The 13,622-nt window shown below is 32.5% G+C and overlaps 1 protein-coding gene across 4 annotated transcripts in view; it reads right to left on the bottom strand.

The window, feature by feature from the left end:
- Nucleotides 1-13,622, bottom strand: part of PTPRK (protein tyrosine phosphatase receptor type K) — a 554,818-nt gene that overhangs the window by 11,035 nt on the left and 530,161 nt on the right. For all 4 annotated transcript variants that reach the window (XM_068551059.1, XM_068551061.1, XM_068551060.1 and 1 more), the window contains 7 exons: nucleotides 13,019-13,095; nucleotides 10,234-10,270; nucleotides 8,834-8,931; nucleotides 8,286-8,402; nucleotides 3,365-3,519; nucleotides 598-733; nucleotides 257-406 (listed from right to left, as the gene is read on the bottom strand). In XM_068551059.1, coding sequence (XP_068407160.1) covers nucleotides 257-406; nucleotides 598-733; nucleotides 3,365-3,519; nucleotides 8,286-8,402; nucleotides 8,834-8,931; nucleotides 10,234-10,270; nucleotides 13,019-13,095 — 770 coding nt within the window. The remainder of the gene's footprint in view (nucleotides 1-256; nucleotides 407-597; nucleotides 734-3,364; nucleotides 3,520-8,285; nucleotides 8,403-8,833; nucleotides 8,932-10,233; nucleotides 10,271-13,018; nucleotides 13,096-13,622) is intronic.

The following is a 13,622-nucleotide window of genomic DNA, read 5'->3' as shown; positions in this document are numbered from 1 at the left end:
ACTTTTATGATACCTTTTCCCACACTTTTCCCTGAGTCTGAACTCATTTGCCCTTCAAGATACAGCAGATATGAGCTCATTAACACAAAAGTGACTCCATAATACGTATAATGAAAGAGACGGGTATTATATTATACTTAAAATAGGGTCAAAGGTTATAAATTTGACTTGAAAGATGTTTCTTAGAAGAATTAAGACTGCCCAGAACAAATTGTAATAAGTTGTTCATAAAAGAGGTCGTAGAAATAGTAAATACCTGGAATTCATCTTTGAGATGTGAAGAGTTTGTCTGGGAGTCTATTCTAATCATATCAAAATATGCAGCTTTAAATTCACAGACAGGTATGGCAGTTTCTCCACATAAGCAGGCTTCTAAAATGGCATCATGAATAAAAATGTACTGTTCCTATCAAAAGAAAGAAAAAGAAAAATTTCATAATATTTAATATAAATGTTCTGTCATCAAAGAATTTTTTCTATATGACTTGATGAGCTAATATCGATTCTATGTGAAAAACACCTAGTATTTAGTTTGATAAATATTGGAAAGCAAACAACGAAAAAAGGCCACTAGAGGTTAATCAGCAATCAACACACCTCTGTCTGGACCATATTGATACGACGAGATCTTAAGGCTTTGACACAGTTGTAGATGTCAACAACACCCTCTCTTTCAGCCATGTCCAGCATGATGTCAATCACAATGTAACAACCAGTTCGTCCAGCACCAGCACTGAAAAATAAACAGACCTAAAGAACTGCAGGAAGCATGTCTATGAAAATTGAAAGATCCTTCTGATTTTCAAATAAGTGGAATCAAACTGATTTAACAAAGTACAAGACATAATTTGTACTTACTGTGTAAATGCTTATTAATGAACAAATAACTTCATGTAGAGTATCTACTTTGGTGTAAACTGAGGATTGGAACAAATGAAAAGATACAAGCTTTGCAAATCAAACTGTGTTTTGAAAATAATGTATATATGTCACTCAAGTTACATAGCTCTCTTACAGTCTTCACTTTGCATAAATTTCAGGCTCATAGAATTGATCAAGGAGTGGATTCGTGCTTTAAACTTTCACCTGAGACTGAGAGACTCACACTCACGTGGTTGTGGGCACTCAGGCAAAATGCAGGAATGCTGTCTTAGTCAGACAGACTCTTGTCAAGGCAAAAGAACATTAATTCCAAAACCTTTAAATGGAAAATCTGAGGAGTCACAATTCGGGGGAAGTGTTAATAGTGAGGGTGGGGAAGAAAATGGCGGTTATCAATGGGGAGGAGACCAACAGTAAAAAGAATATTTGAATGGTGATCCAAAGAGAAGATGAAAATGAATTGTGAGGCATGAAATATAATTCTTAACAGGTCACAAAGATGCCACTATCTTACTGTATTTAATTCAGTAGTTGAATCATAATTCACTGTTGATTATTTTACCCACTGGAAATATTTCTCCAATTATAAATAGAAGTCAATGGAGCAAACAAGATATAGTTGGGATTTTTACAGGAAATTCACTTTGTAGTTAGCTTCCTCTTTTCCATAAATTCAGATAACCAAGTATAAGTAGAAAATGACACTTCTGTTTCAAGTGAGTATCTGAGAATCTTGGAGCACTTCTGAAGCAAGCAATTCATAGGAAAGTAAACCTCTATGATAAGTCAGGACACCCCATAATTGAAAACCCATTTATCTCATTTTCTAAATGCATAGATAGACTATTAACATTATTTCTTTGTTGTCCAGATTTGGTCATTTCTCTTAAACTTACTGTTATTTAAGAAATTTAAGTAAAAGGTATTGTGGCTATCTCTATTTCTTTTTTTCGCCTACCATCTTCTCAATCACAGTTCCCAGGGTTTGAGACAAGAAAGTAATTGAAGAGTACATCAGATTTCTTGAGGAGGATTGAACAGATTTTTTTTGCAAGGTACACAGTATCTGATCCTAATGGGCCACCTTACTTTTATTGTATTCTCTGTGCTTTATTTTTCCCCTTTTATACACGGTCATTTAAATACTGAATAGGCTGGATTTTCAGAAAGAAAAAAAATGCTTAAGCACAACCTATTACGTAGCTTGGAAGGGATAGTATTTGAAAATAGTGTGCAGCATTTAGGAAAAGCTTTTCAGATTCAGTACATATTTTTCTGTTCATATCTCAAAATGAGGCCATGTAATTTGCTTTTAGTGTCTCCAAATGCTTGTTTTAAGAGAAGTTTCTAATCAGAAGAAAGTCTGGATAATCACATTTTTCTGGCATATATTTGCTGGATTTTACGATGTAGTCTTCAAGGTTCTCTGATGGATGGCTTTTTAAAAAAAAAAAATTCTTAAGTAGCTGTCTTACAGCACAAATTCTTGCAATTTAGACCATTTAATAACTCTGTATGCCTCAAATTTAGTTTTTTTTTTTATTCTTAGAAGCTTTATTCATACTAACCAAAAATTGGCACCAAAGCCAATATTCATCAACAGGAAAATGGATAAACAAATTGTGATATATGTCCATAAAACAGAATATTATTTAGCAGTAAAAGGAAATAAACTACTGATAAAAGCAACACACTGGATGAATCTCGAAAACATTAAGTTGATCAAAAGAAGTCAGACACAAAGAAGACATAAGTATGATTCTATATATGTGAAGTTCAAGGCCTGGCAAAGCAAATCTGTGGTGATAGAAATCAGAATAATGATTGCCTCTGTGTGGGAAGGACAATAAACTGGAAAGGGTATGAGAAAACTTTTAGCAATGATGGAATTGTTATCTTTATTTTTTTTTTTTCACACACACACACCGTATTTTATTTTTACCAAATTTAGTGTTAAAAGCTGGGATTCTATTGGGAATTTACTAGATAGGCAAGAAATCTCTATCTTTACCTACCATTCCATAATATAATATGGGATTTGCAAAAGTGATTAAGAAAAAACAACAAAAAACCACCACAACACACACACAGAAGTTGCCACTAAAAGGCAGAGTTTCTACACTCGCAATTATAGACAATACTACACACATTATGATGAATATATTTATTTCTGAAGTTTCTATTTTATATCTTTCTTAGAGTTAACTTTTATTTTATTACTGTTTTACCTTATCTGTAATACATGAAAGCTCAAACCTTGTAAGCCAGCAGTCCCCAACCTTTTTGGCACTCTCTCTCTCTCTCGCCTGCTGCTCACCTCCTGCCCTGCGGCCCGGTTCCTAACAGGCCGCGGACCAGTACCAGGCCAGGGGTTGGGGACGCCTGTTGTCAGTATGCATTAGTTTTTGTGGTTACAAACCTTGTCTGGATATTTTTAAAAAGCTGGCTGCACACAGTCAATGCCATTTGGACTACCACTTACCTGCAATGCACAACGATGGGGCCAGCGCTGGGAGGGTTGGAGAACTTGACCCGCCGGATAAAGGAAAGAAGGCCTGTAGCATGGTAGGGTACTCCATGGTCAGGCCAGCCGGTGAAATGGAACTGTTTAACTTCACGCATCTCACTGTATCCCCTCTGTGCAAAAAGGTAAAGAAGTGTTTTCAAAAGGACCAAAATAGAGCCATTAAAGACAACCACGAGTACTAGACCTGATCGACAATGAAAAAAATGAGAAATTTATCAAAGATCATGCTTTTTCTGAAAAAGGATGCTGACATGGCCTAGGAGCTTACCTTTATTGTCAGACAACTGCCAAAGAAAGAAAATTAGAAGTCTTGCTCAGTTCTATAAGTCTGGGTAAATTTTATTTACCTTGACAGTCTGTTCGTTACTTGGAATGACAACACATAAAATGATTAGGGGAAAAGGAAGAAATGGGAAGTTAAAATGCTGCCCTACTGACCCAATGCACTGAGTTCTCAAGTGGTGTATAAAAGCAACTTTCTACTTCTCACCTCACAAAGAGATTTTGATGCCTTGCTTATCCATGTTGAAAATAGTTTTGAAGCATAGCATGTAGGGATTTTCCAGAACAGTACTACTCTAGATTGGTTTGTAAAAATATACAGACAGCTAAACTGTTCTTTGGGCTATTTTCCTAAACTCTGTGAAATAATTCAGCACACAGAGGATTATTTATGGCAACAAAAATACAAAATGAAAGAAGCAAAGCATCCATTGTTGTGTCTCTCTCCTGTTGGGTTAATTTAAGAGAACCCTTTCAATACACATTTCAAAGCTCTTCCCTTCCTTTTTGTTAAAAGAAGCCTGTAGATTGTAGTAGCAGTGCTTGGAGAATATAGATGAAATGCTGCGTAATTTATTTTTAAGAATCCACATTTGTAGCCCCCCAAACCCCACTATGATCCATATATTTCCAACTCTACTGTGAGATATCTGTGAATCTCAGTCTCACTTGTTCCTCAGAAAAGGTAGGAAAATTGCATTAAATAAATGAACTAAATTGAGAAAGTTTATCTTTAGATTCCATCTTAAACAGACTAATACCACCCAAACCTTGGAAGCCAGTGATCATATCTTATAATTCTTTTTCTTCCCCGTTCCTAGTACAATACCATACACAAAGCAGGGCTCAACAAATAAGTATAATAGTGACAATGATAAACATCACCATGGAATTGTGCAAATAAAATCACTTTCTTAACTACTTTTCAAGTCAGCTCCAGTGAGGAATGCCATAAATTATTCAAAGATCTGACTTTAGACAATCACTTCATCTCCTCTGCGTTGATCCTTTTGCTGGAGTTGCTGTAAGGACCTTGCTCTTTTTAGAAAATTTTAATATCTGGCAATGCATGTTCCCTTATTGTTCATTTTACTTAAATATTCCTGAGTAATTTTCAAATATGTGATTTAAAAAAAATCACTCTTTTTCAGTGTTTTTTCAAAATAAATTAAAAATAAAACCCCAATAATGTTACAGTTAGTATTGTGTCAAATCCATAACAAGGTATTAATGCCAAGTATTCCCATTCTGAGACATGGTGCGTGTTTCCATTTATTCACATCTTATTCTGTGTCCTTCAATACATTTTTGTGGTTTTATTCACTTAAGACCAGTATCTTTCTTGTTAAATATATTCCTAGACACTTCAGAATTTTTTTATTATTGTGAAAGATTTTTTAATATCTATATCTGTTTATTGCTAACATGAAGAAAAGCTAGGATACGAATATTTATCTTGAATTAGTCACTTAACTAAATGCTTATTAGTTCCATTTAAAAACATTATCTCCTGTTTTCTTGGTATAAAATCATTACACCTTAAAATAATTTTGTCCCTTTTAATAGTTTTGCTGTTTATTCCTTTTGTTGTCTTATTTCATTTCCTAGAGCTTCCAAAAATGTTGAATACTAGTGAGGATGATTATCCACATTGCATTCCTGATTATAACTTCAATGCCCCTAGTTTTTCATCCCTTAACATGCATGCAACTGATTATTGTTGAATCACCTTTATCATGTTTAGCAAGTCTCCTTATTTTTCTAATATAATTAGAGTATGACTATAAATGTCTTTTAAATAAAATTAAGTGCATTACAATATCTATTAATAAAATCATATGGTTTTGCTCCTGTAATGCACTGAAATAATGAAATATCCTGCTAGATTTCCTACCACAGTTGTAAAATCCTTGCATTCTGAAAAAACAATCATGAAAGATCATGTTGTGATCTTTTCTTAATTCACTGCTGGATTCAAATTTTCAGCATGTTCTTGAATGAAATTGGTCTGCAATGTATGTGTGTGTACATACTTGAGAAAGGGAGAGAGAGATTGAAAGAGAGAGAGAGACAGAGAGAAGAGCTTGAGAGAGTCCTATTTCTATGTGGCTCTGTTATCACAGTTATGCTAGCTTTTAAAATACATTTAGTTGGTTTTAATGATTTTCTATGGCCTAAATAGTTTGATTAACTTAGGCATTAGCTATTCACTAGTTATTCTTTAAAGGTTAAAGAAACCTCAATTATGAAACCGTAATGCAATTTTAATGGCAAATTTTAACACTCATTCTATTTTCTTTTACTATCTGTTCAGATTCCTAACTCTCTTTGAGTCAAAGTTTGGAAGTTATTTTTGCTAGAATATCAGTGTACCTAGACTAAAATCTGTCTCCAAGTTCACACGTACTATTTTTTATAATTTTCCTAATAGCACTGTAACTGTAGTTATACACCTTTTGTGTTGTCTAATGTTGCATATTTTGTTTTGATTGTTCTTCATTTGGAATTGACAAGTGGTTTAGTTACTTTATTCCTCTTTTCAAGGAAATAGCTCTTTGATTAAATTTATTCTTTTTTGTTTGTGTTTCAGTTTTATATTTAATTTTTCCTTTGTTTTATTGACTTTTTTTTCTGGTTTTCTAGTTTTATGAATTTTCACAAGATTTTAGACTGCCTTTCAAAATACAAATCATTTTTTAGTATATATTTTTCTCAAAAGATAACTTGTGGGAAATTTTGATGTGAAATTGTTTATCTCTACAATATAATTTTAGTTTTAAGACTATAGTTCAAAGATTATTCAAAAGAGGCCCTGGTGATTTCTGAGCCTAATTTGGGGGATCGTTGGTCAGTGATTTGTTTTTATTTTCCATTGGATTTTGGAAACGTCTTGAGTTTTTGTTATATATTCAGATTTCCTTTATAACTAAGTTCATGATTGATTTTTTATAAAACCTTAATGAACTTACAAGAAGAATGTATATTCCAAATTCTCTCTTTCCATAATAATGGGATCTAGCTATTCATTAAATCATGCTTGATGGTTCTTTTCTTGAAATCTCCTATATCTTTGTTTATTTTTTTCTACTTGATTTGTCTAAGAAATTTTCATACATACTTTATAGTTGTGATCATCATAATTATGTTGTTCTGTATGATGGTACTTTCCATTTAATATTTCCCCTAATTATTTTTTATGATGGTAAAATTACTTATAAGTATCATTTGTAAAGAGTGGTATTTCCAGATCATAGACGTATAATTTAACTATCTATTGTGGACAATTATGGTTATCTATAATTTTCTACGACTATATATGAGTCATTGTATTTTAAATAAATTTCTTAGGATACATTCATAGACGGTAAGTTTCTTGGTCAAAGGACATCAATAATTTAAAGTTCTGTAGATACACTGCTTTACTGATTTACAGAGGGTTTATGCCAATTTAAGTACGATCAGCTACATATGAAAATATCTGTCTCACCATATCCTTAAAATCAATGAGGATTATAATTCTTTTTTAAAAAGTTCTGGTTGATTTCAAAGTACAAAATGGTATATCATGAGGTTAAACATTTTCAATAGGCTGCTTAGCAGTTGCCTTTTGGGGGGGGATTCTATTGTTTCCTTTCTATTTATATTAACGCTATGAATTAAGAATATTAAATAATCACAAATTTTTTTTGTTGTGTGTGCATCTTTTAATTAAAAATTTTTTGATACAGATAATTTTATACTTTTGTGTGGTCAAATTTATTAAACTTTTCTGCAACAATGTATGTTATTGCTCCTACGTCTTACTTCAGTCCACTTACACTGCCCACTCTGCTTCAGTCTTTCTGATCCTGTTAAAAAAAAATCAGATCATGTTACTCCTGGGCTTAAACCCTCCAATGGCTGGCTACTTTTACCTTTAATACAAACTAAAATCATCATAGTAGCTCATAAGGGCTCACTTATCTGGCTCTGTTATTTCTCTGACTTTATCTCATATTTCTTTCCCCTTCGCTTACCCATCTCTGAATACCCTAGACTCCTGGCTGTTTCTCATGGTGACAGGAATATCATGCCTCTAGGTCTCTGAAATGACTCTTCCCTCCATCAGGAATATTCTGCCTGGGACAACTTCCCTGGGTTATAATCCTTCCCTGGGATATATAATAGTTATATCACTCACTCCCTCATTTCCTTCAATCCTTACTCATGTTACTTTCTCAACAACTCTTTTCCTGATCATTCTGTTAAAACTGTAGGCCATTCCTTCCTCTACCTCAGCAATTTTCCCTACTTCCATTCCCAACATTATTTTTCTCCATGGTGCTTTTCAAAATATATGATGTATTTGTTTATTTGTTAATTTTTATTGTCCTTCCCCCTCAACAGATTATAAGCTCCACAGGAGCAGGGATTTAATATGTGTCCCAAGATTTAGAAACATGCCCGGCACATGTTATGCTCTCAAATAAATATCTGTGGAATGAATGAATGAATAGATTTGATAGCATCATCAAGACAAATCTTAATATGGATTTTAAGAAAAAAAACAAACAGTTTCAATATACATATTTTTATAGAACTTTAGGGTACTTACCCTTTCCAGGGTGAATGTCCTGACTACATATTCAGCAAGTGGTTCCATTTCTACACAAGTTACTTTGAAGTCACCATAAACTTCAGTATCATCAGGCCAATACTTATAGCACTTAACCTAAACAACAAAAAGTATATATAGGTGAACCTGAGTATATAATACACATTAACCAAGATGATTTAATTTCAGTGATAACTCTTCAGGTCACAATTAAAAGACAGTGTAAAAATCTATAAATGAGATAAAATAATCTGTTACACAATAACCAGAAAGATTTTGTGTAATTTCATAAAAACATACAAGCCTGATAATGCAATTAGATTCTAGTATAAAATCAAAGCTTATTTTATTTTATTTATTATTTTATTTATTAACTAAGAAATAATTTCTCAGCAATCAAAGCCTCACTTAGGAGCACTCACTTGAAATGGTATGCCTAAGAATTTGTTTTCAAACAATTGAATGATATTCTATTTTAAGTGTGTTATGTTTTGCTATTCAACTTACAGTCATATTCTGTGACACACAGATTTTTTTGTGCCTCTTACCCGGCCAACTTCAACTAAATTTGTAACCATCACAATGCAGGCAGACTGCTCTTGCCAGATCATTCTCCAGAAATCATATACTGTTTCATGAACTGGGCCTATAAAAAATTAATTTGAATATTATGCTATCAGAGAAATTTTGTAGTTATTAAGAAGTTTAGATAACAGAAAAAGCAATATAAACTAAATGACCCAAAGAAGAAAAATTAAAGGTCTAACACAAAATGTCACTGAAAGTACTTAAATTCAGTTCATATCTAAATTCACACTAAAGGCAAAAACATAGGCATGTACAAGTTTGTTTGTTTCAGTTTGCCTTCTATGTTTTCAAATTCAGAAGAAGAAATCACTAGTTTTTAGGGTACTTATAACTGTCTCTAAGTTACTTTAATGCATCTTCATGTACACGTCAAAATAGGAAGTCTTACACCACCATCAACCAAACAGCACATATTACCAAATAAATATACACACATCATTTATAAACAGTGCATGTTTAGGGGTTAATGAAGAACTATCATACATATAAGGACACATTCTAATCTTACAGTATCATCTCTGAACTGCAAAACCAGCTACTGGGCTCTACTCTACCCTATACCATGAAACCAGAATATTATTCACCATGGATGATGTTTCTAACTTTAAAGAGTTTATAGTTAAACTCAATTACACCAAAGATATGTGAAAAACACTTAGAAATGACCTCTGTCAAAAAAGCAAATTAACTTTTGTTTTACTTTCGTCTTTTATAAAATAAGATGTGCAGGTTTCTCTTCTGATGGTCAGTGGTCAGTTTGGGGAGATAACTAGAGTAGTTTTGGTGTTATTGTTAGTATACTTTTATTTCCCAGTATGCCACTATAACAAGATTTCTTTACTGTCTTATCTTCCACGAAGAATGAACTCGACTAAGTTCCCTTTAGCCCTTTGTTTTGTCTTAGTCTTGACTTTAAAAAAATTGTTGCAAGATAGTCCAGTATCTCATTATAGCAGTGTTGGTCTTGGGTACTATTACGTGCCAGGCCGACAGACTCTGTTGCAAGAAAACAGGCACCTTACACAAGATGAGATCTAACTTGCTTTCATCAAAAAATAAGTAATTTCTCTGCCCATCCCTGTTGACTAGTGCTCTGGGACATCAGGATACTAAGAACCAAATCTCAAAACTACCAGCAGCTTCTCTTTTACTTTTAATTAAAAAAAAAAATCAAGGTTTAATTTATATACATTTTAAACGGATAAAACAATTTGTATTATACAAATGAATAAAAAGCAGTGTTAATCAGAAAAGCTGATCTTTTTTTTTCAGTTAATTCAGATAAAATTACAAAAAAAATCACATGGATGATTTAAGCAAGTTTGGTTACCCTATTACATTTAAAAAGGCAAAGTTTTACCTTGAGTTGCAATGTAGTGGCTTGGTCTCTGGTAGCCCTAAAATAGGAGAACAAATTGGTCATCATTTTATATCAGTGTCAGAAATAAATGAATGAAGGCATAAAAAGATGAAGACAACCACCTGTTAAGATTAAGTTACAGTAAAAAGTCCAGAAATGAGTAGTGAACTCATAGTTCACTTCTCAAACCTAGGTTATCTGAAAGGTAAAAATAAAGCAAAAATTAAATATTTTAAGGGCTCTGATTAAAATATATATTACATAATTGAGTTTTGTTTGCTAGGAAATAACTTCATAGATTTTGTTTGGTTTCACTAAAATGTTTATGCCTTCATGTTAATCTTTAGTCATTCATTCCTGGCAAAATTGTGTTCAAAAATACTAATTCTTATTTTATCATCCAAAAGTACAACACACTGCATTACAAATAGACAACAACATATTAGAACCATAAAAAAATAACAACATTCCAATGTTAGAGCTGGACAATGCATGTGTGCATCAAGTCAAAGTCCTGCTGAGATTTTTTAGAGGATATTTCTGTTCTATAATATGTTCAGGAATCTGCCAAAACTATTTTGTGTGTGCTGATAATATTAATTTACACACACATAATTATACGTACACACATATATAGGGAAAGAAATCTTTTTAAAAATGCATCTTATCCTGAACAAAAGGTTTAGTATTTCTTTCTTTCTTTTTTTTAGTGTGCCTTGAGTTCTATGTGGTTAAGCATTTAATATTGTTTCAATAAAGAAATTATTCCAGATAAGGGATAAGTTGTTAGCTGCTTTCAACTGGTTTGAATTCCAAAAGACCATGAATAGCAAAAATGTTAATGGTATAATAAGGTTAAGCTTTGACTTTGTTGTGTCTTGAGCAAAGGGCTTTAGTAAAAGCCTGAGTTAGCAATCTGGTCCTAACCAAAATATCCATAAGACATTTGGTCCATGTCAAGGTTCTTGATATTTACAGGATCCCTTGGTTGTGTCCAAAATGTCCACAAGACACTTAGTGTATGCTGAAAGGTCCTTAAAATTTGGTTCTATCTAAAATGTGCATGAGCTTACTAGGTCCATGACAAATGGTTTTGGATGGCACCAAATATCAAAGACTTTTGGCATGGACCAAATGTCTCCATGGACATTTTGGACAGGACGAAATATCAAGGACCTTTTGGCATGGGCCAAATGTCTTATGGATGTTTCGGATAGGACCAAATGTCCTGCCAGGGTCTTGGCAGAAAACCAAGGTTAAGCTAAATAGGTAAGAACAAGTACAAATTTGTCAGAGAACTGCTGATATTTTTATTCTAGAGAGTAGACTGTTAAGTTTAGTTTTCCATGTTGAGATGTCTGATAAATTTGAAATATTGAATGAGAGTAAAATGATGATCAGAAATTTAACCAATATACTCAGAGACTATACTTAATAAAATTCATTAATTCAAATATATAAATAATGACAATTCACAAAATAACAGTAAAACATGAGCTTAATAAATGTGATAAAAATTATTTCCTATTTATAGAAATTAGAAAAAGTTGGGTCCTCATTTTCATATCTTTTATATATCTAAAAATGTATCATATATGCTGCAATACTTGATATTTCTACCTTTTGCCTTACAATTAATGCATATTTAGAATTAATTAATTTCAGCACACCTAGGTTTGGATTTTTTTTTAATAAAATAGCTTAAGTTTAATGAGTGCTTAATATGTGCTAGGCATTGTGCTGAATGCTCAACATGAATTACTTCATTTAATTCTCACAACAAAATGATGAGGTTAGTGGTATTATTATTACCCCCACTGTAAAGATGAGGAAACTGATGCACAGAGAGATGAATCAACATTCTCAAAATTTCCAGTGTGATTCTGAACCAGGAAGTATGAACAGAGCCTGTCCTTCTTATATGTAATGTAATATATTGCCTCCTTAATATTTTATTTTATTTGATAATTACTTTCCATTAAATAAAGAATTTACATGTAGGTATGTTTGTAACCAAAACTGAACAGCAGAATGTATGATCAAAACAAACTTTCATTTGTATGATTCAATATATATGTGTGATATGTGTATTTTACAAATGCAATTTAGTAATTATTTTGCCTAAGTAATTTTAATACTTTACAAACCAACACCACACACCACAAAATAGTCTCCCTACCCATTTTTAACATCAGAAGTCAAATGTGAAAAAGTAAAATTTCAGAAACACTAATACACATCATACTATCCAGCTTCTCACATATGTTTGGGGAAGGGTAAGGAATAAAAACCAGAAACAGAAACCATCAACAAATAAAACTTGAGTACATAATAAATTGTCAAAAGCTAAAAATGGTCCTGTTTTTCTAAACATAGAAAAGGGAAAGAGGTAAAATAGATCTTTACACATGTAAAGGAGTTACAAAAAAATGAACATAGGTATACCGTATGAGGCTAATTAGGGGAAGCATGCAGAGATAACTAGTAGTAAGCATTAGTAGTAACTGTAATTGAGTAGTTAACATTAAATATTTATAATAGGGTGCTGTTATTTACATATAGTGGTACTTACATCCCTGTACAGCCAAATCTACAGCCCAAACCAAAGTCAGGTGTGAAAGAAAGCACAACAACGTCAGTAAGTACTAGGACGTAGAACAAGGAAAAGTGTACAGTTTGTTCTTTATTTTAAAAAGCTAGCAATCACTTTATAGGTAATAACAGGCAAAAAGATTTACATATATAAGCCAACAAATTAGGCATACTGAAGGATAAAAATACTTACATCTATATAGTTGGCATTAATGTAATCTGAAGAAGGATCATCCTCAACAGGCTGCAAAATTACTCTGGAGTGATCATCTAAATTTTTTAAAGGATAAAAGAAAAGCTATTAAATTTTCCCCCTGTTATGAGACAATGACCCTAGTAGAGACTTAAAATAATTCAGTGGTTAACAACTGATTATCCGTAATATACTTTCAAAATTTCCTTGGATACCAGCCATTTGAAGAAATGCAAGAACTTTAATGAGCTCATTACTTATTACAATGATAATATTCTGTTAATAAAGCTTCAATGACTAGCATCTTTATAGTCAGGAAGCTTTTAGGGGACATGATAATGTCTGATAAATTATCATTTGAGTCATAAATTTTTCTAAAGAACTGAACTTGCCTTAACTCCTAATTTTGCTTGTTAGGCATGATTTTATATGGGTGGGATCTTTTCTCTCCTTACTTTACAGCAAATGAGCCACAGAACTAGGGAGTGAATTTCAAACCCCTGCTCTCAACTTCTTATTTTGTGAGAGTCAAGGTTAAATTCTGACGTATTCAAAAGACAGTGTAAAATAAGTTAAAGTGAGAATAAAGTGGTCTAAGTAAATC

This window comes from Eschrichtius robustus, chromosome 9 (genome assembly GCF_028021215.1).
Source record: "Eschrichtius robustus isolate mEscRob2 chromosome 9, mEscRob2.pri, whole genome shotgun sequence".
NCBI classification, from domain to species: Eukaryota; Metazoa; Chordata; class Mammalia; order Artiodactyla; family Eschrichtiidae; genus Eschrichtius; species Eschrichtius robustus.
This window is presented reverse-complemented; position numbering and strand designations above follow the sequence as displayed.